The sequence below is a fragment of the Gekko japonicus genome, unplaced genomic scaffold, assembly GCF_001447785.1.
Source record: "Gekko japonicus isolate JY-2015 unplaced genomic scaffold, Gekko_japonicus_V1.1 scaffold410, whole genome shotgun sequence".
Taxonomy (NCBI): domain Eukaryota; kingdom Metazoa; phylum Chordata; class Lepidosauria; order Squamata; family Gekkonidae; genus Gekko; species Gekko japonicus.
Window position 1 is genome coordinate 358,533 of NW_015167067.1, and position 27,099 is coordinate 385,631.

General features: G+C 43.3%; 1 protein-coding gene across 1 annotated transcript in view; it reads right to left on the reverse strand.

The window, feature by feature from the left end:
• Positions 1-27,099, reverse strand: part of LAMA4 (laminin subunit alpha 4) — a 155,022-nt gene that overhangs the window by 86,513 nt on the left and 41,410 nt on the right. The window contains exons 2-4 of the mRNA XM_015412680.1: positions 25,116-25,217; positions 18,653-18,777; positions 8,581-8,661 (exon numbers count right to left, since the gene is read on the reverse strand). Coding sequence (XP_015268166.1) covers positions 8,581-8,661; positions 18,653-18,777; positions 25,116-25,217 — 308 coding nt within the window. The remainder of the gene's footprint in view (positions 1-8,580; positions 8,662-18,652; positions 18,778-25,115; positions 25,218-27,099) is intronic.

Consider the following 27,099-nt stretch of genomic DNA (forward strand, 5'->3'; position numbering starts at 1 on the left):
AAGGTATAGATTGGTTGCCGTACAGAGACTTAATCAAAAAGGAGGGAACAGAATGGGTAATGAAAAAGCAGAATGAACTTCAATATAGATACGTTTGGTTGAAATATATGCAGATTAATGATATTTTCAAAGCAGACAAGAAAAATTATGGTTTTAGAGAGGAAAAAAATGAGTTAGAAACTATTTGGGAGGTTGGAGGGGGGAAAATGGTTTCTAAGATGTATAAAAACTTGTTGAAATGATATACAGAAGATGAAACTGTAAAAGAACAAATGTTAAAATGGGCAATTAACATGAATAAGGAAGTGACAATAGATTCGTGGGAATATTTGTGGAAAAATTCTATTAAGATATCGAGGTGTACCAATGTAAGAGAGAATTGTTATAAAATGATGTATAGATGGTACATGACACCTAAGAAAATAGCAAATATGAACCAAAATATGTCTAGTAAATGTTGGAAATGTAAGAAGCACGAAGGCTCATTTTACCATATGTGGTGGACATGTGATAAGGCTGTGGACTTTTGGACAAAAGTTCACGGCAAAATGCAAAAAAATCTGAAATTTTCCTTTAAAAGAGCACCTGAGATTCTGCTTTTCGGACTTAAAATAGGACTTAAAATGGAGGAACTAAATGTGAAGAAAAAGACTCTATTCTGGTATTTAATAACAACGGCAAGAATGGTCTATGCACAATGCTGGAAACAAGAGAAAATACCAGAAATAGAAGATTGGATACAAAAGGTTCTGTTCATGGCAGAAATGGACAAAATAACAAAAAAATTAAACAACAAGGAAGACCAAGAATTTTTTGAGGAATGGGTTGACTTCAAGATTTATCTAGAAAAAAACTGGGAGGTAAAACGAAATTTACTTTGTTTAGATCAATATTAAGAATAAGATTGTTATCATAGAATATACAAGACTTTTGGAACACAGGGGAAACGCATTGCGGGAAGCCACTGGAAAGGAGGGAGGGGGAAGGGAAACTGATTATAAGAAAACTGTATTGAATTTGTGAAATGTATTAAGAAAATAAAAGTTTCTTGAACAACAACAAAAAAATCTTGATTTTAGTACATTTTTTTTCCCACCAGGAAAGATTTATAGTTTGTTTTAATAGTGTCTTATCTGTTTTCAGTTCAGTTTTCTTGATTAGTAAATTACCATAAGTTTCTTTAATTTTCCCTAATATTAATGTGGGTTTTGCAAATGCTTCTATGGGCGAGAGCCACATTGGTATTTTAATATAGTTTTTATCTTTTATGTCACTTTTCTTTGATGTTCCACAGGTGGTGACTGAATATGTGCTTGAGATTTCCACCCATTGCCGCACCATGTACACAGCCCCATAACAAGTGACAATCTAAAGTAGTGTTTTATGGTAGGCAAAATCTGAATTACTGACTCAAAATCTGTGTTTTCTTAATCCTGTTAGTCGGCAAAAAGTAAAAGCCAATTTTTCCTTGCTGAAAACAACCAACTTGATTAGCATGAGAAAAATTGAAACAAGTGGTACCTGTCACAAAAAAAGGAAGATCTGATTTCCAGATATGGTTGTGGATATGAACTATAACGTATTCTTTGTAGTACATCTGTCTTGCTTTTGTTAGCCATTAATCAACAGCAGTAGGTAAAATCAGTGTTTACCATAAAAAGAAAGTCTCTGAGTAGAAAATAAGCATGTGCCACTTTAACCTTTCTTAGTATCCTTCTCTTATTTAGCCATATAACTTTTTCTCTGAATACTTTCTTCCAAATGTCTCTTTCCAATATCTGGCCCTGCATGAAGAGGATGGAGAGTGAAGGAAATATCTTCCCTGAATACTTTCCCCACTCTTGTTATCCCTCAAACAATGGCTCTCTAACACTTAGTAAACATGTCATTTCCTTGACTGTTTTGACATGCTTCATTTTAAAAGGGAGTTTTAAAAGGATGTTATAATAACACAAAGTGAAATTGGGTTCAAATGGGATTATCATAGGAACCTCCTGGTTGAGTAGATTTTATGTATTTATTTAGGTTATTATTTATGCAGCTTTCCCATGAAAAACATCCCTAAGGCAGCTCACAAAAGGTAAAATAAACAAATACAACAGGAGCATAAAATCAGCCAAAGACATCCCAGATTCTGTGACTTCCAAAGTCTTAGTGGGCAGTAAACTGACAGTTAAAAGCTGCCTGGAAATGGTTGTCAGGCAATGGATAAATGCTGTTGTAGGCTGACCCTCTGGCTGCCTCTGTTGTTCTGCCTCAATATCAGGTGGTAAAAAAATATCCTTCCCACAGCAGCAAAAGGTAAAAAGGTGTATGTGGGGAGGAGGGTTAGGGGATAGCTACCCCAATATGTATCATTACTAGCCAATACCAAATAGGCTACATAATTTCCAATTTGTGTGTGTGTACAAATGGCTCCAGGATTGAAAACTCTTTTGTAAAAACAATTCTTACTCTTCATGAAACAAAACAGCAAACAAATGTGCTTATTTTGTTTATCTTGGCATCTTTTGCACTCTAACTCAAGAAACATGGTCACTATGCAGAGGAAGGCAATGGCAAACCACCTGTATTCATCTCTTGCCTTGAAAGCCCTATTGCGTTGCCATAAATTGGCTGTGACTTGACAGCACTTTACAGCCACGTACATGTGCACGCACACACAAATATGCTCTTAAGTCCTTGGATACTAAAAACAGATAACACAGAAGTGCAGGAGCCATACTTCTTGTTCCCCAGCAGGTTGACGTACTCCCCAACATCTGAGAGAGGTAAAGAACTCTCAGTTTTAGGTTAACTTAACAAGAGCGTTGTGATGGACAGGTTTGGTTCCACCTCTCCTTAACAGTGACAAATGAGAGCTAATGGAATGTTAGAGGAGACAGTTGTAAAATGGCAGTTGAGAGAGCAGTTGAGAGCTGGCTGAGCTGAGAGAGAAAAGAGTATGTCTGATTGAGTGAAACTGTGGAGAAGAGCAGCTTAGAACTGGCTGAAAAGAGTCAATTTGTAACAAAGGATCCTAATTGCTGGAACAGGGAAACAGTTCAAAAGTTCAATTGGAAATGAAACATTGTAACAGCTATTTTACTTTATTCAGTGTCACGTTTGTTACCGCCAATGGCCAGTCTTGTTGTTGGGGAAAATGAGCTTTGCAGCAGGGGAGGCCAGAGGGGAATATAGGGATTGCACACCAATTGTATACCAAGGTCCGTTACAGTAGGAAGACTCCAGATTTGAAGAGTAAATTAAATAGTTCTTATTTAAAAGTTTCCCTAATTACAAGCACACTTAGCATTCAAAAAGAGCAAGCAATACAGAACTAAGAAAGCAGAGGTGATTGATAGCGAATAGAGGGGTCAGTTATGGGGTAATGCTACCTGTCCAGGTGTGCAGAGGTCCTTGAAGAAAATAGCGCTAACAACCAGCATTATGCACTATGGGAAGGCCCAAAGAAAAGACTCTGGGGGTGTACTCAAAGTATAGGCGCCATCCTGAGTGCACATTGGATGGCCATGTGCATGCACGGGTATAGACCTTGGAATACAATGCCAACCAGTAGGAGGTCTTGAGGGGCTTGTCTCAGGTGAAGACAAAAGATTACATGGGCCAATCATGGGTCCCAGGGGGTGCGGCATCAGGAGGTGCCAGACCTAGGTGTGACCAATGAGGTTCCAGAGGGGCAGAATCTGGATTAACAATAGTGATGATGGGATTAGTCAGGTGTTTGGTGGCTCGCTGAATGGGTTTTCTGACCTGTAATGGTCCAATCAAGGCAGTTTGAAAAGGTTCCCAGGTTTATACAAAAAAAATGGGAGATGGGTCTCTAATTAGCATCAGGAAGGATTAATGAACATTTGAATGCATGATTGGTTTAATCTCGGTATCCTAAGGGAAGGAGCAGGAGAGACAGTTGTGAAGACAAAGGATTCTCACATAGACATAGGTGCCACAAAGTGAAGTTCTGGAGATGGAAGGGCTATTCACCAGATGGCCTTTGAATAGCCTTTAGAAATGTAGATACGTTACCTGGTGGAACTGCCATTGTTTCATATGTATACCTTTCTGGGTGTGGGAAAAAGACTGGAGGTTTTGCTCTGAGGTCTGCCTTATGCCACCTGAAAATGGAGAGCCTTTTCCAGAGCTATGGCTTGCTCTGCATTTCAGAACCAGGAAAGCCTTCCTTGGCTTGAGTTTGTGGGTCTCTGGTTAAGGTTAGAAAGTGGGGTGCCCCTGCTGTTGGAGTTACCCTAGAGTAAGGCAGCACCTCTGGGTTACATTCAAACCATAAATAAAAGTTAACTTCTTGTTTTGTTTAACTTTGTGGGCTGTGTGTCTCAGGGAAAGAAATGAACACATACCCACATTCAGTAAAGATCTTGGTGTATATATGTTTAGGATATGAATAAATGGTTCCAGCGTGTGAATGGAACAGTGTAAGAGCCCCACACCAATAACTCAGTGAAGTGTCTGAGTGAGGGTTGGTTATTAAAGGGGGCTGGGCTACCCTGTTTGCTAATGTCTCTGTGAGTGAGAGAGAGGACCTGAGAAGTGAAATGGCCATGACTCTCTAGAGATTTTAAGAGAGACGAGAAAGGTAGGATATGTGATGGTCTGAACTATTTGTATCCCTGAACCTGAGAGAGAGAGGTTGTAGAGGGTGGTAAATACTCTGTGTGAGTGGAGAAGGGGCATCACAGGTGTTCTTAAGATAGTTGTCTAAACCAGACATTTCCATGGGATCAAGTGGTATGCTCTGCCAAAGAATATTTGAAGTATTACCTTCAAATTTACCATCAATTTATTTTAATGTTTGTAGACAACATAAATTGTTCATAATCCCCAAGTAACCCCAAGCATTAATTGATTCATTCATTTTTATCATTTATTAATTGCTTTGCCCAGAATTGCTTGAAGCAATGTCCACATAACCAAAATGCAAGTATAGTAAGTCCAGTATATAAGCCATCAGTCATTTCTAGAATAGAACCAGCAATATTAGAATCAATATAATTATTAAAACCAGTGTAACAATAGAATAATAGAAACTGTAGTAACTGCAATTGGTTAGCAAAGGAATCAGGTCAAAAAGAAAAAAAAGGTTTACAATTTTAAAAATTGCACAGGACACTGACGGTGAAATTCTTAGGTCCAGACAAGGTTTTTTTAATCCAGTAGTCACACGGAGGCAGTGAAAAATGTCTAAAACAACTTCATTGTGCCATGGCCAAAGAATCCTCCCTAACTACAAAAGTTACAAAAGCATTCTTCCCAGCTCCTTCTGCATAACACCTTACATTTATATTCCATTTTATGTGGTCTTTACATCACCTCCATTCCTACACAACATAGCAACTCAATGTATCCAATTATCTGTAGAAGTTTGCGAGTGTGGCTAGTAGAGTACTGCTCATGTCTAAGAATGTGTTCCCACATTCTTGGGGTCTTATCTGTTGACAAGACGCTGTGCTCAGCTGGCTGAAACCACTTCTGCAGATGCCTGTTATTCTGCTAACTCCTGGGGTACAGAAGTTCATTCCTAAGCAAGCAGAGCAAGCAGCACTATAAAATGCTGTTAGTCATACTAAAGGACAATTTTTCCTTCAGGTAAAAAAGAAATAAAAACAAAATGTTTTAGAGTTTTTAAAAAATGCACTGCAAGGAAACAGATCCAGTTCCCAGCAAGACAAATTTGATACTGCACAAAATAAGTATACAAGGCAGATAAACACTTGTATGGCCAATAGCAACCTGTATTTACAGTGACAGGACAGGACAGCAATATCAAACCAATTAAACTTACCACCCAATACACCAACCATAAACTATACAGACCACCCATGCATATTTATAAAATGGAGAAAATGATAATAGAATTTCATCTTTTTCTTCATCGTATTTATGTGTTTTTAGTACAAACATTATGACACTACAAAAGATGATCACAGGACAAACTTCTAAATTGTTGTATTTTAATTCAAACAACAAATGGATAACCAGGGAGTGAAACAAGGTGTTACAAGAAATGTGACCCACTTTCCAATCAGAGTTAAGAGCATAGATTCTTTGAGCTAACTTGAATAGTCAAACAGCCAAAAAAAAAGGGTCTGTGTCAGGGTCTGTTTGTGCTCTTTAAAGAAAGCATTTGCTTTCTAGACCAATTTATACTTTTGAAAATAACCTTTAGATAGTAACAACCTTTTCTTGAATCCCTGTGAAAATTAGACTATTACTGGCAGCAGCCTACTGGATAAAATAAGGCATACACAGATGACACAGAATGCTTTCCACTAAACTATAGTTGATGCAAATGTTAAATTATGCATAGTCCAAAGGGTCTAAGTGTTTGAATGGGAGAACACATGGAAATCCCGTGTATGGAAGAACTTAAATTTTGTATATTTTAAATATATGCATTGTATGTGTGTAGTTAATCATAATTTGTACCTTCAGAATTTAGGATGAAGCACAGTTAGGATGAAACAAATTCTTAATATTTGAGGAAAAGAAATCTGGGGAAGCAGAGGAGAAAGAAGCTGAATGGCATGGGGGGCTTGCACAACTAAAACTTGCACTTGAAAAGTTAATATATTTGGATAATACAACATATTTGTTTCTTTTAAGGAGACTTCTTGTAGTAAAATGTTTACCAAATGGTGGTGTAGAGGAAACTCAAGGGTTCAAATGATAATCTATTGAATATTGCAGGTATTTCAGAAGTCTTTGGGATTTTCCAGGAAAAGTTGGCAAATTGTTAACCACTAAGCAGAATTGTAAAAACAGGTGCTTTAAATTCAATTTAATTGACAGCAGAGTAATTTTCTAATGAGCAGGTGTTGTAACTTAATAGACTCTTAGGATGGTACTAACCACCGTTAACGAGCTGTCGTAAGTGAAAATCTATGTTCAAGCTTTTTATTTCAAAGAGAACCAGGTTTGGAAGTTCACTGTGATCTTTTGAGTAGCTTTAGCTATAATGAAAAATCAAACTAAAAATCAAAAAATCCTTTCAGTTTAAAATGCTTTAAATATTGAGTTAGTGGAAATCTTAAAGCAATCTATAAGCAATATCTATATATTTGCCTTTTTGAAGCTTATTATTTTAAGGCAGAAAGGACTATTTGTTTGCTTGTTTGCTTAGAAAGATAGTTATACATTTAATGAACTGAGGTGGTGATGCTCAGAGAAAGGAATTTTATAATTGGTGTCAAGATGATTAAGTTCAACTAAAGTACAGTTATACTTTCGGTAAAAAGAGATTTAAGTCTGAAAAACCCTTTGCCTTATGTGTTTCTAGAAGTTAAAACACAACTTTTATATTTTGTTTATAGCTGAGAATTAAGACTATGGTATAGGATGTTTGTGAGAGAAGCAGCTAGCTGGAATATTAATTTTAAGCTTTGTTAAATACATAGCTATAAACTATAAGGAACTATGAAGCTTATTTTAACAAAGCAAAGGTTGAAAAGCAAGAGCACCAGGTGTGCTGAGAGTCCAGTGTGCCTTTTTACTTTTATATACATGTATCAATATAAAGGAACCATTTTTGTAACAAAACTGATAGATTTGATACTGAGAATTAACTCAGCCACTATGTGTGTAAAAGTTCATTCAAAGGTGAAACAAGTCTGGGAAAATGGCCAAAGATGCATTCATAATTTTTAACGAGATGAACACTTGCATTGTAGAGTTGAAATGTGGCCAAGTAACATCTTGTTTGTCAAATATATAATTAATGATTGTTCAAAAAAGAAACTTAAACTGAGCTTGTGCAAATGATGTCAACAATGATGTAAAGTTGGGAGGAGCAAGAAGAATATATAAGTCAGAACCTGCTCACTGGATATCTAAGCTAAATTTTTGGCTGTAAGATGTCCCTTATTCGAATAAAACTTTTTTTATACCCTTTACTGCCTGGAATTGTTTGTTTCACTGTGTGGTTTATTGGCTAGCCATACAAGTCAAAGAACCTTAGCACCCTCAGGGTGTTGCGTTCAGTGGGATTTGTTTGGAAATAGAGCCATAAAGTCAGACTGCAGCTACATGGATATGCAAGTACCAATGCCAGCCTCTTCCCCAGCTGATTTTGCCTCCCTTTTCTTCCTCTTGTCATAGAATGATGATATAATTTCTTTTACTAGTCAAAATGTTTATCTGTTTTTATTCTGCCCTTTCTCAAAAAAGCTCAACATTCTTCCTCTCTCCATTTAACTTTCACAACAATCCTATGAGGAGAGGTAGAGAGAGAGAGAGAGAGAGAAGGGGGGAAGGAAGAGAGAGAGAGAGAGAGAGAGAGAGAGAGAGAGAGAGATTAAGTAGCCAAAGGACTCTTAGTGAACTTTGTGGTTGAGTGTGGATTTGAATCCATTTCCCTCAGTCTTAGTTCAATACACTAACCACTACACCACACTAGTTTACAGTTCTATACCGATTGGTAGCTCTTGCAGACATAGTGGGTTGTATTTATGTTAGAATAATAATTTTGTCTATGCTGCACACATACAAATATTCTCAATCGTATGCAAATTAATTTCAGAGGTTCAGCAATTGCTAGCCAGTAATGCAAATCAGCTTTTTGCTTACCTTTCACAGTTTGGCCCAGCATAGTTTTCTCTGCACATACAGCGCACCACTCCTGTTTTTCTGTAACAGGAAACTGCAAAGCTAAAATTTAATTAAAAATGCATTATCAGAGAAGATACTTAACAATACCAGTGGAATTATACTTAGACGAGCACTTGTGAAGGATGGTTCGGGCTGATCCTACATTGAGCAGATGGTTGGACTAGATGGACTGTATGGCCCCTTCCAAATCTATAATTCTATTATTCTAAATTTTGTGCATTCATCTGCTCCAAGCCTCCCCTGCCACTGCCAATGAAGCAATCTTGGGGGGAAAGGGCTGGAGAGGATAGTGTCCCAGGAATCATTCCTGCCCCAAGCCCAGCCCCTCATAACCTGGCTCCTCATCACAGCCAGACAGGGTTGCCAACCTTCAGATTGGGCCTGCAGATCTGGAATTACAACTGATCTCTAAACGACAGAGATCCGTTTTCCTGGAGAAAATGGCTGCTTTGCAGAGTGGATTCTATGGAATTATACCCCACTGAGCTCCCTCTCCTCCCCTCACTTCCCCAAATCCCAACTTCCCCAGCTTCCACCCCCAAATCTCCAAGCATTTCCCAACCCAGAGTTGGCAACCCTACAGGTAAACCAGCAGAGAGGGAAGAATTGGATGTCTCATCCTCTGCTAGGCCTCATGGGTCCTTTTCTTATATGCCCTGAACAGAGTGAGAAAAAAAAATGTTTAATGAAGTAAGGTGTCCACCCACCTAGATTCTTATTTCATACAGACACTGGTCCATGAAACTTATGTTACAGTAAATGAATTACAGTGGCCCCTGCCACACGCAGGGGAAAAGGCGCGGCTTTTAAAAGCCGCGCCAACGTTGATACGGCTCGGCGGGATCCCCCGGATCCCCCGGCCGAGCCGCCTTTTCTCCCCGGCGCGATCAAACGCCGGAGAGAAAAGACGGCTCTAACCGGGAGCCGGCCGAACTGCGCATGTCGGAACATGCGCAGTTCGGCTCCGGCCCGGGGTTGTGCCGGTGCAAAGTCGCGCCGGCGATCAAACGCCCGGGAAGAAGCGCCTCTTCTGTTTGAACCACCGAGGTAGGTGGTTCAGTTTGAGGCGCTTTTTCCCGGGAATGGGCCAGTTCGGGGACGGTATCACGGCGCTTTACAGATGTTCTGGTATGATCGCGCCGGTTTGACCCGCCCCCGAACTGTCCCGCTCCCGGGCCAAATCGCCTCGTGTGAACGGGACCAGTGTAGTCCTAAGAAGAGTTATATGCTTTTGTAACTCTGCTTAATACTGTTAGTTTTTTAAGATTAGTACTCTTAATGATTTATAGTGGAATTTTAGCCAGTTATTTGGTAGTGAATACAATATAAACAATGTATCAGGTCTGGGCATTATTTCTCCCACAACAGAAAGGCACCAATGATTCTGCCTTATCTTCTGCCTCTATCTGCATTTCTAGGAGAAAACTTTGTAGAAAAAAAATGAGTGCATTTGTTTGCCTTGTTTGAAGACATATATAGAGTTGGTAAGAATTCAAATGGAGATCTTCATGAAAAACAGTACTCACACATTGCCTTCTGAAACAATTTAATGACACTATTCCAACAGATTCAGCACTGGTGAAATCTGTTATGCTTGTTTTACATGTGTTAAGATTCCAACATCCTTAAAGAATCCATTCTTTAGGACTTAAAAAAGCAGGCCAAAAATCTTTGAAACATTTTATAAGAGAATAAGTTAAAAAAAATTGGCCATAACATTTCTAGAGGATAAAAATCTTAAGCACATCTGCTAGAGTTTGGAGCAGCTGGTGTCCAGTTGTTCCAATACAAATGATAGGTTCTTTAATAGGAAGTCATCTACAAGTTCCCAGGATATCAGATATAAAGACAGTCTGGGCAGGCCCCTCCAAAAAAAGCATTCAGATGAATCCTAGGAACAACTGTATATATAATGAATCTACCAGCTTACAGTTTGAATACATTATTCGTTGGGTTTTATAAATCCCTTGTTGGTTATTCAAAGGGCTAGTTCCTTTGTTTCAAACTGGGATAAGAAACTTTATCTCTCTCACACTTTCAAGATAGTAAATCAAATTCTGCTGTCATTATTTTAGCACTACCTTCATACTATAAAGGGAAAGGAGAAAAAACGAGACAAATAATAATAAAATATCTTCCTCTTTTAAAATTCAAACGAATGATTTGTAAACTACATTAGCAATTTATTTATATTTACTTATTATTAAATTTATACCCCGCCCTTCCCCGTAGGGCTCAGGGCGGCTTACATGGCAAGAAAAACTTGCTAATAAAAACATCAAATACTTTAGTACAGTTAAAACATAATATACAATTTAAAACCATTCAAACATTAAAGTGCTCAAACTACACATTATTCATTCCGGAATCTCAGAGAGGGCAACCACATCCACAAACACAACCCAAACATTCCCGGTAGGCATTCATAATAGACGTTAACAGATGTTTCTTCCTGCCCTCCTGTGCCCTAACCCCCCCCAAAGATGGTATATAGCCGGGGGGGGGCCCCGCGGCGGCCCCTAATCGAAGGCCTGGTGGAAGAGCTCCGTCTTGCAGGCCCTGCGGAACTGCACCAGGTTCCGCAGGGCCCGGATCTCCTCCAGGAGCTCGTTCCACCAGATGGGGGCCGCCACCGAGAAAGCCCTAGCCCTTGTGACGGCCAGTTTAGCATCCTTGGGGCCCGGCACGGTTAGAAGATTCTGGGCCCCAGACCGTAGCGCTCTTGGGGGAACATACGGGGAAAGGCGGTCCCTCAGGTAGGCTGGACCCAGACCATAAAGGAATAATGAGATAACTATTTTATGCTTTTGAGATAATTAAAAAAACTGAATGCTGAAATATTAAATGCTCTAAGGGCAGATTCATATTTACACAGCAATGTCTAGAACATATCCCAAAGAACATCTTTTTATGTCTGAAAGACACATGGCTCTTATCAGAGAGCATCTGTGGAAAAAATTAAATCCCGTTGTCCTTTGTGGAAAAAATTAAATCCCGTTGTCCAGCTGTTTGGTGGAAAGAAGAAGGGACAAAATCTAGACCAGTATCCACTAGTGAACAGATAAACTGTTGGATTTCCCACCCCCACCGGGTGTGGGTGGGTGGCGGCAACCTTGTTTCCCACCTTTAAATAAAAGTTTTTGGGATTTTGTTTAAGTAACCTGGACTTTTCTGCCAAGGATTAAGCTGAAAGAGTTATAGATCCATGCCATTTCATTTATTTACATAAGTAGCTTATATTACTGCATCAGGTCTATGAAACTGAAAACTCTTATGCTTGTTCAGCATGCCAAGTATGTATTTCATCTCACAACAAATGCATGATAAACCATTTGATCTAGCATCCTGAAGGGAACTGAAAAAAGAGGAGCACCTTTAGATTATGGGTTATAAATATCCCCAGTAATTATAATAAATAAATGCATACATGATTAAAATTGGCTACAGATTTTCCAGCCATAATGCCCACAAATATAATATTAGCTTTGCTGAGGCTGGTATGGATTGGATATAAGATGCTCACTGAAAAGTATGCCAAAGGAAGACAAATGAAAAATGCTTTTTGTTTCAGAATGGCCTTAACACCTGGCCTTCACAATGTATTTTTTGCAGTGCCAGCAAAACTAATGGATTCATGGAAGATACAAGTTGTAATAAATGACTTAGTAGGAAGGGTAATTAATAATACTACAACACCAGCAACTGACAACAACAACAAAAAACCCTCAGAATAACATGAAATACCCTTGCAAGTCTTCAGTTTAGCAGACAAAATAATTTATGGATTCAGTGGGATTTAGAAATATGGGAACCCACATTTTCATTTTATATCTCATAAATGTTCAGAGGTTGCACCAGACAAATGACAATAGATTCAGTGCTGCTATTGCCTGAAAATGTAATTTTCTGTCATACTGAAGGGACTGTCTTTCTCCAGGAGAAAGATAATTCACTCTTTGCAGTATGTTGCAGCACCATCCAGAATTTTGTATATTGTTGGTAGATGGTTCATAGTTTAGCTGTGGGGGGGGGGGGAAGTGCCTTTGGGAAAGGAGTAGACACCTTTTCCTCAGAGTACTGGTATGGTGGACATTTTATATCTATCTAATTATTGCATTTTAATCCTGCCCTGCTTCCAAAGAACTCAGGGTGGCATACCTGGTTCTCTCTTCCACATTTCCTCTACATATGAGTTTTGGTACAGATAGAAATTGAAAATTATAGGAAAACCATACAACTGCCATTGTGTATGAAAAGTACTGAGACTTACTAGTGATTTCCACTCTCATAATTTATTTCAGGAAAAAACAAGACGACTGTCCCGGCTCGCAGGCCGGTTTATATATGCAATGATCATCACACCCAAACATACCTCCACACCAGTGATAGGCTATTTACAGTGGCCAAGAGTTCCATGGGCTCTCGGCTGGGAGCCTAGCCCTCTGATTGGCGTGGGCTAGGATCCACAAGGGCCATTGTCCCTGGGAGCGAAGCTCGGAAGTTTTGCATGACCGCGTGGAGACTAGCCTCGCACGCGGTCGGAGATGAATACATTACACCCCTCCCCCCTTGGTATGAAAGACACCCACATACAAAGTCCTGGAGATAGGTGGGTGCTTTCCGTGCTCTCATGGAGCGGTAAAGTACGGGCACCTGGGCGGGAGTTCGTTCCGGTGCACTCGGCTGAGCGCTGGCCAGTGTTGGCTGTGGTGGTTCGTTCCACGTCGCTTCGCTAGGTCCAGCCACGCTGTCGGCTTGCAGGTTGGGAAGTGATATGTTGGGCGCCGTGTCAGGGCAAACAGGATTCTCTGGTAGCAGAGGGGATGTCGCAGCCTCGGGGAAACCCGGTTCCTCAAAGTCCTCCGGGTCATACGGCAGCACCTGCCGATGCAGCTGGTTGATGTGGTGGCGGAGGATCTGGTCATCCTCGCTGGAGACCTCATACGATCAAGGCCCCGTGACTCTCACCACCTGGGCTGGAATCCATGGTGGGCCCCACACATAGTTCCTGGCGTACATAGGATCCTTTGGGAAGAATCCTCTGGCAGCCTCTGTTGACATGGTGTCCGGCTCTTCTTCAGGGGCTCGATCCGGGTGAAGACGATCCAACCGGGTCGTCAGGCGTCTGCCCAGGAGGAGCTCTGCTGTGCTGCGACCAGTCGTGGTGTGAGGCATTGTTTGCTGGCCGAAGAGGAAGGCGGCCAGCTTGTAGTCCCAGTTCTTACTGTCCAAGTGGCGGAGCACCTCCTTGGTCGTCCAAACCATGCACTCGGCTTGGCCATTTGTTGCAGGGTGGAAAGGGGCTGACCTGGTGGATCCCGTAGTACCGGGTGAAGTCCTGGAACTCGCTGGAGGTGAATGCCGTGGCCTTGTCAGTGACCAGGGTGTCGGGGATGCCCTGGGAACTGAACATTCGCCACATGGCCCTTATTGCAGCTTTCAAAGAAGTGGACGGCACCGGGCACCACTTGCTGTATGTGTCCACCAGGATAAAGAACAGCTGACCCTGGAATGGCCCTGTGAAGACCAAGTGTAACCTGGACCAGGGCCTGTGTGAGGACTCCCAGGCTTGAGCGGGGGCCTTGGGTGGTTCTGGTTGGGATTCCTGGCAGGGCTAACACCTCTTGACCACGTCCTCAATGTCCCGATCCAGCCCCAGCCACCAGTTGTAGCTCCTGGCCAGGGCTTTCATTCAGACCATCCCCGGATGCATCTCATGTAGAGCAGCAAGGACTCATTCCATCAAGGGGGGCGGATTCACCACCCTGCCTCCCCACATCAAGCAGCCTTTGTGGGCAGACTGTCTTTTCGGGAGGCGAACGCCGTGAAGTCTGCCCCCCCCGGCCCATGGGCCACCCCCTTCTCACCCAGTCCAAGACACAGCAGAGGACCGAGTCCTTGGTAGTGCGGCGAGCCACCTCCCGAACATGCACGGGTTGGCCGGGGAGAGCCTCCAGAAGCATGATCCGATGAGCCGGGGCCAGGTCTGACTCCATAGCTGGCAGCAGAAGATGGCTCAAGGCGTCCGTGTGACCCATCACTTTCCCTGGCCGGTGGACAAGTGAATATGAATACCCCACCAAAAAAACAGACCACCGGAGCACCCGGGGCGATGTCATCTGAGGTGTCTGGCGGTCAGGGGCCAGAAGGCCGAGATGTGGCTTATGGTTGGTCAGGATCGTAAAAGGCCAGCCATACAGATATTTGGTTAATTTTTTTCACCCCCGCCACGATAGCCAGCACCTCCTTGTCGATCTGCGCATAGTTGCGCTCCGCAGATGACAAGGTCCTTGAATAATAAGCAACCGGAACCTCCCGGCCGTCCAGGAGCTGGTGGCCCAGGACCACCCCGACCCCATATGGAGACGCATTGCAGGCGAGGATCATGGGCAATTCTTTGTTGAAATGTGAGACGACTGAGTTTGAAACCAGGAGGTCCTTCATGGCCTGAAATGCGGTGGCATGCTCAGGCCCTCAGACCCAAGGAGCATTTTTGTCAAACAGGTGGTGAAGGGGTTCTGCCACGGCTGCCTTGAGAGGAAGGAAAGAATTATAGAAATTTAACAGCCCAAGGAAGGCCTGTAACTCTGATTTGGACGTGGGTGGGGGAGCCTGAGTGATCGCCCTGGTCTTGTCATTCGTGGGGTGGATACCCTGGGTGACCACGGCGAACCCCAAGAACTCCACCCGTAGCACCCCCTAAAGGGATTTTTATCGTTTGACTTTCAGGCCGGCCAAGTCAAACTGCTAAAGCACCGTCCGAAGCCGATCTGCGAAGGACAACACATCCGGGGCCGTGATGAGCACGTCATCTAAAAACAGCTGAACTCTGGGGATTCCTTTCAAAAGAGAATCCATAAATGATTTGAAAATCCCCGGCGCAACTGACACTTTAAAAGCCCCCTTGTTTGTCACTATTGTTTGGGCTTCGGCAGTGGCGGCATCCACCAGCAGTTGCTGCTATGCCTGGGTCAAGTCTAATTTGCTGAAGACCCGGGCCCCCGCCAGTGTGGCTAGCACGTGGCTGACCACCGGCACCGGAAAAGTGTGGTCTTGCAGGGCCTTATTTAATGTGCACTTGTAATCGGCACAAATGCGCACGTCACCGTTGGGTTTGACTGGGGTTACTATCAGGGTCTCCCACCGTGCAGAAGCAACTGGCTCCAGCACCCCCTGTTCCACCAAGTGATTAAGCTCCACCTCAATCTTCAGCCTCATAGCAATAGGGGGGTGCCCAGATTTCACCTGGATGGGGTGGACAGCCGGGTCCAGGTCCAGGGAGATGGGGGGTCCAGAGTACCGGCAGAGCGTCCCGTCGAACACTTTTGGGAACTCGTTACGGACGGCCGCAAAATCCAGTGCTTGTATCTGATGGATCCCCACGACAGAGAATCCTAGTGGCCTGAACCACAAAAGACCCAGGAGACTCGTGAGCCGCCTTTCCACCACCAGCAAATCTAAAACTCCATCAAAATTCTTAAACTGCACCCAGAACTTGCCCCAGTCCTGGACCTCCACAGGGTTCTTGTTAAAGTCTCTCAAGGTCAACCCCTGCGGCTTTTGCAGGAGGCCCCCCCCCCCGAGGGCAGAGGGTGTGCAGTGTTTCAACCGAGATAATGGAAAAGGATGAGCCCATGTCCACTTTCATTCTACAGGGGGATGCCTCTATAATTACCGTAATGTGCAGTTTGTTGGGGCTATTGGGGGGCAAGTTACATACCAGGTGCTGCTGGTGGTGAATCAAAAGAGTGTGGAGGTCGGAAGGTAGATCGGATGAGTTCTGGTGGGCCAACGTCTTCTGCCACTGTCCCCTGGAGTGGCAGACTCTTGTGAGGTGGCCCGGCTTGTTGCAAACCCGGCAGACGGCGTCCCTGAAGCGGCAAGACCGGCATTCGTGCACCTCACCACAGCTAGTGCAGGACGACGATGACTGTGATTCCTTGGCCGAGGAAGGTCCCGCTGACCGATGCTGCTGTTGGGACGGGTGGCAGCGTACCTGTAGCACGTCCTCGTCTTCGGAGCCATCCGACGCGACGGTCGCTAGGGTGCGATGGACCACCTTGCCGCAGCAGTCTTGGTGTGCTTTTTTGTAGGCCACGGCCTCCCAAAGTGCCTTGTCCAGGTCGAGGTCATCCTGGCTTACCAGTTTCCTCCGAAGTTTGCGCTCTCGGAGGCCCATGAGGAACTGGTTGTGCAAGGTGTCTGCCAGACTGGGGAACATGCACCTCGTGGCCACTTGTCGGAGTCCTGCCAAGAACTCGGAAGCCGTCTCGTCCGGACCCTGGACCCGCGCAAAGAAGTCCATGCGCTCAGCAAACTTAGTGGGCTTCGGTGAAAGGTGGTTGGAGAGCACCTTTACCAAGGTCTCGTAGGTTTCGTCCTTGGTCTGTTTGGGCGCGATCAGGTCCTTTAACAGCAGGAAGGTGTCTATTCCACAGGACCGTAGAATGAGGGCCTTCTTCTTACCGGAGTCCACTATGTCGTGGTAGGCGAAGTGATTCTCCGAAATCTCGAGCCATGTGTCCCACTGTGTGGGGTGGTTGATGTTGAATGTGGCGATGCTCTCCTGGGGAACAGCCATATTAATGACTCCACGGGGAAGGCGAAGCTCGGAAGTGGTGGTGGCAACCGATGTAGCGGCGTGCGGTGCGCTGTTGTGCTCACAGTCAGCGGAGCAGGCGGCGTGAGGCTCGGAGCGGTACGTGGCGACCAGAGAAGCACGGCACGATGCGGAGCAGTGTGCTGTAATGTTGGAGCCGGCTGCGATGCGATTCTCGTGGTCGTTGTTCATGGGAGGTAGAATCCCACCTTCGTCGCCAGTGAAAAGTACTGAGACTTACTAGTGATTTCCGCTCTCATACTTTATTTCAGGAAAGAACAAGACAACTGTCCCAGCTCGCAGGCTGGCTTATATGTACAATAATCCCCACACCCAAACACATCCCCACACCAGTGATAGGCTATTTACAGTGGCCAAGAGTTCCATGGGCTCTCGGCCAGGAGCCTAGCCCTCTGATTGGCGCAGACTAGGATCCACAAGGGCCATTGTCCCTGGGAGTGAAGCTCGGAAGTTTTGCATGACCGCGTGGAGACTAGCCTCGCATGCTGTCGGAGATGAATACATTACAGTGCAAATTAACATTTAGGTTGGAGGCATGGGAATAAATATGGTAAAGCAACGGAATTCTGCAGAGTGACCAGAAGATTTGCAGACCAACCATTTGGAATGTGTACATTCACCAGTTACTGTACGAAATCCCTGTTTCTACTATGTATTTATTGTGCATTATCCCCCACTTTTGGTGAATATGTACGAGACACATCTCCTCACTATGAATATTCATCACAACATGTGTTCTGTGTTAGGGCACCTGACCATAGGTCCACTTACTCCGATTGGTACCAGTGGCTTTTCCAGAAATGGTGGCAAAGATCTTTTCCAGCTTTGGTAGAAGTAGAGATACTGGGGAGTGATCCCGAGGCTTTATATGTTAAGTAAGAGCTATATTACTAAAGTAAATGGAAAACTGTCTTTCCAGACTGCCCATTTTGAACTGGGCCAACAACGATCCTCATTAGCTGTGTCACGGAGTTGCCAAATATGGGCTGGGAAATTCCTATAGATCTGCTGGTGAAGCCTGGGGAGGGCAGAGTTTGGAGAGGGGAGGGAACTCAGTGGGGTATAATGACACAGAGTCCACCCTCCAAAGCAGCCATTTTCTCCAGGGGAACTGATCTCTGTAGTCTGAAAATCAGCTGTGTAATTCTAGGAGATTTCCAGATAGGGTTGCCAACCTCCAGGTGGTGGCTGGAGATCTCCTGGGATCACAACTGACAAGAGATCAGTTCCCCTGGAGAAAATGGCTGCTCTGGAGGGTGGAGTCTGTGGCATTATACCCTGCTGAGGTCCCTCCCCTTCCCAACCTCACCCTCCTCAGGCTCCACTCCCACAGGAAGTACAATGGACTACAGCAGGAAGGACAGTTATCAGAGTGAGTAGCCTTAAATGATTACATTCTGATTAGCTTACTTGGCAACCAATGGCAAGGGACAAGGACATGGCTGGCAGAAAGTAGGCAGCCCTGTAGTAACATCCCCGAAATAGCCATCAGGACATTTTTCACAGTGGTCTCCAGTTGTGTTTCTTTGGCAATCCTGCAATTAAAAAAAGAAAAAGGAGAAAAACCCAAAAAGTAGCAACGTTAGGAGCTGCTTCTTAATTCAGACTTAGCAAAAATGATTTAGGCTTGGCAAGTGGAATGAAAAGGCCTAATGCCAGACCACAACCTTTCCAAACACTGACTGATTAAACTGAAAGTGCTTGTAAATTGCAACGCATGGCAAATGAAGATATTTTGAACAGCAATTGTGGGCTGCCAGACAGTGTTGACAAAGCAATCTACAAGATTTGGCTATCACTGGAGGCATATCTTGAAAGCTAGGGCAGGCACTCTGAGTACAATCCGTGCCTTTCCTTTAATCAGTGGCATGGTTGGCATGCAGAGTTGCCCATCACTGGATGCACTTGAGATAAATCACTCCCTTACTTGGCATCTGCTTGGAGCCAGAACTGCTTACTGATGTGCATGCCAGCTAAGGATAGAGGGAGAGAAGGGTCATTCCTTGTAAGATATGATTGACAGCTCAGTGAAAATTGCATGTTAGCGATGACTGAAAGGCTGTTGCTATTCACTTTATTCAGAAATAAAATATTCATGATCTCTAACACTCTTATGCATGACTGATACATAGTTACAGATCTCAGAAAGTAAGAAAGACGGACATTAATTCAAGCAACCTCATGACTGCTTTTAGTGTTAAACTCCAGTGTGCAGCCTTTACATTTTGCAATGTGTACAAGCTATGTTAAAGGGCAGAGTGTATTAATATTCTGCACTGTGCCGAAAAATCCAACGGGGAGACCCAGGTTTGAATCCCCACCGTGCCATGAAAGCTTGCTGTGTAACCTTGGGCCAGTCACATACTGTCAACCTAACCCACCTCACAGGATTGCTGTGAGGATAAAATGGAAAATGGTAGAATGCTGTAAGCCACTTGGGATCCACATTGGGCAGAAATGTGGGTTATAAAAAAAGTCACTAACTAAATAAACTTTTCTTAAAAAGGGATATAGGACTCATTCTACTACCTGTAGTTGCCATGCAAGCCCACTGAAGCTTTAAAATGTCATATTTTGTCTGGTACATTCACATGCATCTTCTTGCACCCGATTTTCTCTATTAGATTTTCTTTTGAAAGATGAGACTCCCCCCAGTGTTGTGGATTTTGTACATAAACACTTTCAAACGAAACATGGGGGACACGCTTGTGACTAATTGCCAGTGTAAAAGTAGGAGAATTTAAACAGCAGTTTGGGGAGGCTGGAAGGGAGAACTGAGAAGAAACTGGGGTGTGTCTGGAAGGTACTGCGTATACCATTTTGGAGCCCATCTGTGTTTACCATGTTAACAAGCTTGGAGCTTCCATTGCTGGTGTTTTGGGACTAGCATTGTTGCAACCCTATTGTTCACTGTCTGTTTCTAGAATGAAAATAAATAGCTTTTTACAAATACACCGTGACTCCTGTGCCATCTCCTAAAAAGGAAATAGAGTCTGCAATGATTGCCCTGAACTTCCTCCCCTCAAGAAAAACTCCCTTCCCCAATCATGCAGAGATTTAATTTTAGCATGAAATGTGTATAAATTATGAACCATCACATATGGCCTTCTACTCTCTGGAACACATGTGTATCTTTTCTGTTTCGCCATTGTTAAACACGACACCTGTTTCTCTTTCAGCTTAGGGTAAAATTCAGGTTACTATAAAAGTGTAAAAGTGCTGCGGATAAAAAAGCGAAAATGAAATTAATTCCATTCTCAAAGCGGGGGACCTCCTGAAATGGCATGAAAGGAAGAGGATTTATAGTGCATGAACTGAGAGTGTTAACAGCAACCCGAAGGACGATCGAACAAGCCGGAAGGAGAAGATAACAGAGGAAGCTCCTCCACGTCAGCGACAGTAAAAGTACCCAGCACGCAAAGAAGCGGTTCTGAATGCGCCCAGAAGAGGGTTTTTTAAACAGAAATTCAAAGGAACATTACTAACATACTAACAGAGAATTACATGTGACCAAGAAAAGAAGTTTGACAACAAACAGAAGAAGCTCAAGAAGATTATTTGGACATTACTAACAGTTTAATTTACCAGTTTATATATCACTCAGCTTTCTCTTTCTCCCACTGTCTACCCTTCCCATTTCTTCTTTTAAGCGAAATACCTCACCTTTTTAGGGGAGTTAATACAATCTTAAATCTTTATTAAAAAAAAAAGTGTAAAAGTGCTGGTTGGCTGAAATTCAAAGTTTGCACAGAAATTAGGTACCTTCAGATAATTTCTCAGTTGATAATGGAGCATACCAGCAGGGGTCATTTCGTAGAGACAGAGGTGCAGGAGCTCATTAGCATAACTCATTAGCATAACTTATTTGCATATGCCACACCCCCTGACATCACCGGACGTGTGTCAGAAGGCAACACCCACTGCTCAGGCTCCACTGGACTGTTTCGGATTGCTAGCTATTGGGGGGGGGGACCTGCAGGTCTGTTCTCGCAAAGGAGGGAGAGCTTGTGCCTGAATAAAACTTGGTCTTAAAGGTGCCACTGGACTGTTTTGGGCCGGGGGGGGGGAGCTCTGCAACTTACCTGGATGCTTCTTGCTCTGACTGAGGGCTGCTGAGAGCAGGGGGTGGGGCTTGTTGCATGTGCCCGCCCCCTGGGCTCTTTACTGCCGGAGCTCCGCTCCTGTGCGCTCCTGCAGGAAATGACCCCTGCATACCAGGAATAATTTTCCTTTGTGAGAGGCCATTGTTCTTATCCCAGATAAATGACATGCCAACAATTAGCTAACTCAGCTCTAGTGAAGAACACAGACTTCCATGCAAACATAGATTAGTTGAGTAAAATGCAGAAATGATTAAAACTGTAATCTTAAATTTCAAGGCCACTTTTCAAAGAGTCCCTTTTCAGTGCTTGCAAGATGGAAAATGGATAGGAATACTTCCAATTCAAATCTGACTGATCAGGACACACAGTTGCCAAATATGGGTTGGGAAATTCCTGGAGATCTGGAGGTAGAACCTGGGGAGGGCAGGGTTTGGGGAGAGGTGGGACTTCAGTGGAGTATAATATCACAGAGTCCACCCTCCAAAGCAGTCATTTTCTCCAGGAGAACTGATCCCTTTAGTCTGGATATCAGTCATAACTCCAGGAGATCTCCAGGCCCTAGGATTGCCAACCTCCAGGTAGTACCTGGAGATCTCCCACTATTATAGTTGATCTCCAGATGACCAAGATCTTCTGGAGAAAAGGAATGCTTTGGAAGGTGGACTTTGTGGCATTATGTCCCTCAGAGGTTCCTCCCCAAACCCTGCCCTCCCCAGGCTCCACCTCCCAAATCTCCAGCTATTTCCCAACCTAGAGCTGGCAACCCCACCAGGCCCGGGCCCCACCTGGAGGAGGGTAACCCCTATCAGGATATAACATGTGAATGACCTTCACCAGCTCTGCAAAGCACTATTTTCACTTTTTAAAAAATTAAGGTTACTTAGATAACAAGTCCCTTTAGAAAAAATGAATAGTAAAAAGCAAAATTCCGATCCATGTTTGAACAGAAAAGGCCAAATAAATGCAAGATGTCTCCAGCATTTATTGATCATGCTGTTCTAAGATCAGAACTAAGTGCAAATCATTCCTTTTCACATCCTATGGATGAGTTATCAATGTGTCCGATACAGCTGATTAATGAACTTTTTGTAGGCGAGGCAATCTGTCTCTCTATAACATACATTAAAGCTTATACACAGCTGAAAATGTGCTGACTATTTTCTTTGCCTGTAATATCTAATGTCCCATGTATTAAAAATAGATTGAGCAATGGTGTACTTTTAATTAAGGAATCAAGCATTTGATGTATGTACCAGTATTATAGTTGGATATAGAAGACTTATGCTCTGTAGGGAATTATTCCTTGCCTGGGGAGGGCATTACAGTGTGGAGATCCTTAAACTCTTGGCATGAGTGATCTGTGTTTTCCATTTAAGGTTAAAATAACTTTTTAAAATTAATGATATATACTTTCTAATCTAATATATCGGTAGCAAATGTGGGCACAGACAAGCATGCACAGTTGTTTTGTACTCAGAGGTCATTTCGGGGGGGAACGCGGGGGATCGCAGTTCCCCCGGGTGAGGTACGGGGGCGGGATACATGACGAAGCCCCGCCCCCTGCTTCCGGCCGCCCTGCTTCCGGCCCTCATTCAGCCAGGAAGAGGCAGGAGAAGAGGGTGGGTAAGTTGCTTCCTCCCTGCCTCTCCCCACCCCTGCCTGCCTGGGGCCAGGGAGGGCTTTCGCGGGGCTTCCTTGCACTCCCGCCGGCCTTGCAGGTCCACCGCCGGGCCCCTCATGGGGCTCGGCAGTGGAGCTGCAAGGCCGGCAGTGGCGGCCGGGACCGTTGGGGGCAGGGTGTGTGGCCTTATGACACACTTCCGGTGTTGTCAGGGGGTGTGGCCTTATGACACACTTCTGGTGATGTAAGGGGGTTTGGCATATGCTAATGAATTATGCTAATGAGTTCCCCTAGCTCTTTTTCTACGAAACGACCCCTGTTTGTACTTATGCCAAAAGGTTCATATCTGTTCAACCTGTTTGCAGTGTCATTCAGACTATTTACATGGGACTGGCAGCACCATGCATGAGTTAGGTCTTTGTCGCAGTGTAGTGATTATATGCACATCCATCTATTTGCAAAAACCTACATTTGAGTTATTAATTCATTTCCCATGATCTTCCAAGTTATTCTTAAACCTTTTAGTATACTTTTAATCCAAATGGTTCATATAAACTTGGTGAAAAACATGCACAAATATTCAGTAAAGTAAATGTCACCTTTCCATCCATCCATCTATCTAAAACAGCAACAGGCCTGGTATGCAGATGATGATGCAGCATATAAAGGCAGGAACAGGATTGGACCTCAGTAATGGAGGTCATTATGAGTAGATGTATCTTTAACCTTACTTTACTTTAGCTTTGGGACAGTACTGCAAAAGCAGCAAAACATATCCTTCTCTTCTGACCCTGGGATTTTGGACCCTCACTGAAACCCTCATCCACACATCACAAATTCAGGCTCCTTGCTATGAATGCCAGAGACAATCCTCTGTTAAGATGATTTCTTGCTACTAGTCAGAAATGATCAGCAAGTCCATGATGTCATAGACAAAATGTAATGTACCAAAAAATCCCACCACCACCCCGCTCTTGGATGGTGATGTCCTCTGAGCAGTGTGTGGGGGGGTGGTCCTTGGGGATTTGGGAATTAAATTTGTTATTAATGGAAAAACTAAGGGACTAGAAATTATGGGAGATATATGAAGTTTAGAAATCCCATTTTGTGACCAATAAAATTTCTACCTAGGTCCTCCAAGTGTTTTAAAGAGATTAACAAAAGGCAACCACTGTAAGGGCAGAAATATCCAGAGGATCCTTCTGGATTCAATAGGGAATCTGACCTGGATAAAAATTCCTTCCTGTTCTTCTGCTCCAAAATGGGAATCTTTGGACCGTGAGGGCTGAGTCATATAATTTACAGTACAATCTTATGCAAAGGTCAGTGTAAGACCATTGAAATTAATGGCCCTGAACCAGGTTAACTCTGCATAGGATTGCATTGTTGTTTACTTAGCTGATATGAAAGTTTTGCCTTTGATGTTGTTGTGTCCTGACCTAGCCATGTGCTCAATCTTGTTTCGGCCGGTTCCACATGCAGTCAGGAGAGGTACCTGAGCTTCGTTCCCAAGCACAATACAAGCTTGGATCCTAGTTCCCAGCCAATCGGGAACCTAGGGTCTCCAGGAATAATCTAACCAGTGTAAATAGACCATTCACGAGTGTGGTGTGTGTGTGTTTTTTCCTTGGGGCATATAAACCGGCCTGCGAGCCAGCTTCCTTGTCTTGTTCTTCTCCGAATAAAGTAAGAGAGCTGAATTCACTAAGTAAGTCTCAGTACTTTTCAGATGTTAATCTGTGATGACATCACTGTGGCTAAATGGAAGTGTTCAGAGGCTTTGTTCCCTTGAATACGATCTGCAGGGTGGTAGTGGTGGCAATAACAGGGGAAGGCTCCAGCCTCTGTGCTTTGCTCCAAAGTCATTTGAGAGCATATGTGGGAAACAGGATGCTGTATTAAATGGAGTTTTGTTCTGATCCAGCGGAATTTTCTGTATTCTTATATTCCATGACACTGCAGACATCAAGAATAAACATGCATGTATAAATTGGTAATTTTTAGTTCTCCTAATGCACCAGAGGAAGTGGGAAAATGCAGAGATTCTGTTAATGATTTGAATTTTCTTTCCAGATGTCACTAATAGGCCGTTTACTTTCTTTGCACTGAAAGTCATTTGTAGATTTAGTAACCAAGAAAGACTACTTACGAGACATACTCCCGATCCATCGAGACATCTATATGCATTGTTGTTGCAATTACAAGGAGTGCATTCTCCTGAAAATGCTTGGAAAAAACCTTCCTGGCATTTCTGCAAGAAAAGCACAAGATAAAGCATCGTAAAGATTTTTTTTGCAAAGCCATTCTGCATGTGTAACCCATTCATGGTGGAGGATACAGTGATGGGTGAGAAGGTACTTAAAGATCAATAGTTCTATACCTGATAAGACCTAGGTGAGGTGGGAAAGAAAAAGAAATGGACAAGAAAATGGCAAGAAAGAGAGAAAGAAGAGAAAAGAGAGATTCTTCCATGGTTCACCAATGTGGTAGTTATATGGTGGCTTGGAAGGGAGAGGGTTGTGTATATTGAAAATTGCCACCTGTAATACCAGCTTCACAGTTCCCTTAATCTCAGGCAAGATAATAGAGTTTCATATACTGGGTATTTTACTGGATATAATGAAACACTATTTATGTAACAAGTTCAATTTATGAAATACAGCTTAGTCATTCATAATGGGGCACTATGTAAAACTGAGGCATCTATCTCTGCTCTAAATGTTAGCTGTCTTGATATTAAGTATTAAGGGCTTGAATTTCTTCCTGCAGTGGATAAAACCAGAAGTGTACTGCTCATTAATTATTTGCTTTATTTATAGCTCATTTTTCTTGCTGAGATTTAAGGCAGATTTAGATGTACCAGATTGTTAATGGAAGGAAAATATCAGATCCAGAATGCTGGTTTACTCTGTTCAGGTATCTTCCAATGTCCTTTGTTAGGACCTTAATGCAGTAATAAAAAGATGCATCACCCAAGCATCTGGCTAATTAAGTGATCTGACCGACTTACTGTTCCTTGGAGCATAGAAAAATTATTGGAGTATGTACGCAAGTCTGGAACACAATCAATTTGGTCTCTCTGTTGTTTGAATATATTAACCACCTCTCTGGTCACTGGCCTTTATCTGAACTTTGAAAACAGTTGGTGGGCTGAAATTTGAAGCCTACATTTCGATACTTCTTTTAGGAATAGAGCATTTGTTGGCTACTGGAAGTCAGTTCTTTTTCCAGCCTGAAATTGAAGGAGGCCAGTTTAATTAATTTTACTAATCACTAAGCCAGAAAAATATTTTATGTTGTTTTGACACCTGCATGTTGTTTCTTAAAACACTAACCATCTGGCTGGAGCTCTGTAATGCTTATGTTATTATGATTTAGCCATCCTTTAGAGATTTTACTGTACTAAATCGGACTATGAATGGAATTACATCTTCTTCCTCTTTAATGTCATTGTCTTACAGCAACTATTTTAATAGCATAGTGTGAAGCTGAGAACTGAGCTAACAAAATAGGATGTCATAAAAATGAAAGGAAAGGTCATGGTCAAAGCAGCTGCAAAGCAAAACATAAAACAGGAAGTGTGGAACTGCAAGTAACTGAAAAACATGTATTGTCATGTGGGCCAACAGTACTCCACATTTGCACTGCTCCCACATGCATCGATTACAGCAGTTTGATTGGAGGCTGGGTGGAATGAGTCATGACCAAACCTCATACTCCAGTTTTGCTTAATGCCCTTCAGCTCCTTATTAGTGGCTACTGCACATTCCACTTCCTCAGCTCAATCAATACAGCCTACTGAAATTCTAATAAGAATGAACAAGAGTTTTCGGGTTTGAGTTGCCAGCTCCTAGTTTGGAAATATCTGGAGATTTTGGGGGTGAAGCCTGAGAAGGGTGGGGTTTGGGGAGGGGAGGAACTTGTGGGGTATAATGCCATAGAATCCACCTTCCAAAGCAGCCATTTTCTCCAGGTGAACTGATCTCTGTTGCCTGGAGATCAGTTGTGATCCCAGGGGATCTCCAGGCACCACCTGGAGGTTGGCAAGCATATGTTGGGTGCCTAAAAGACTAATGATTTTTTAATCCCAAGATATGATTCAATAGACTATAGCCAAGAGGCTCTATTCCATG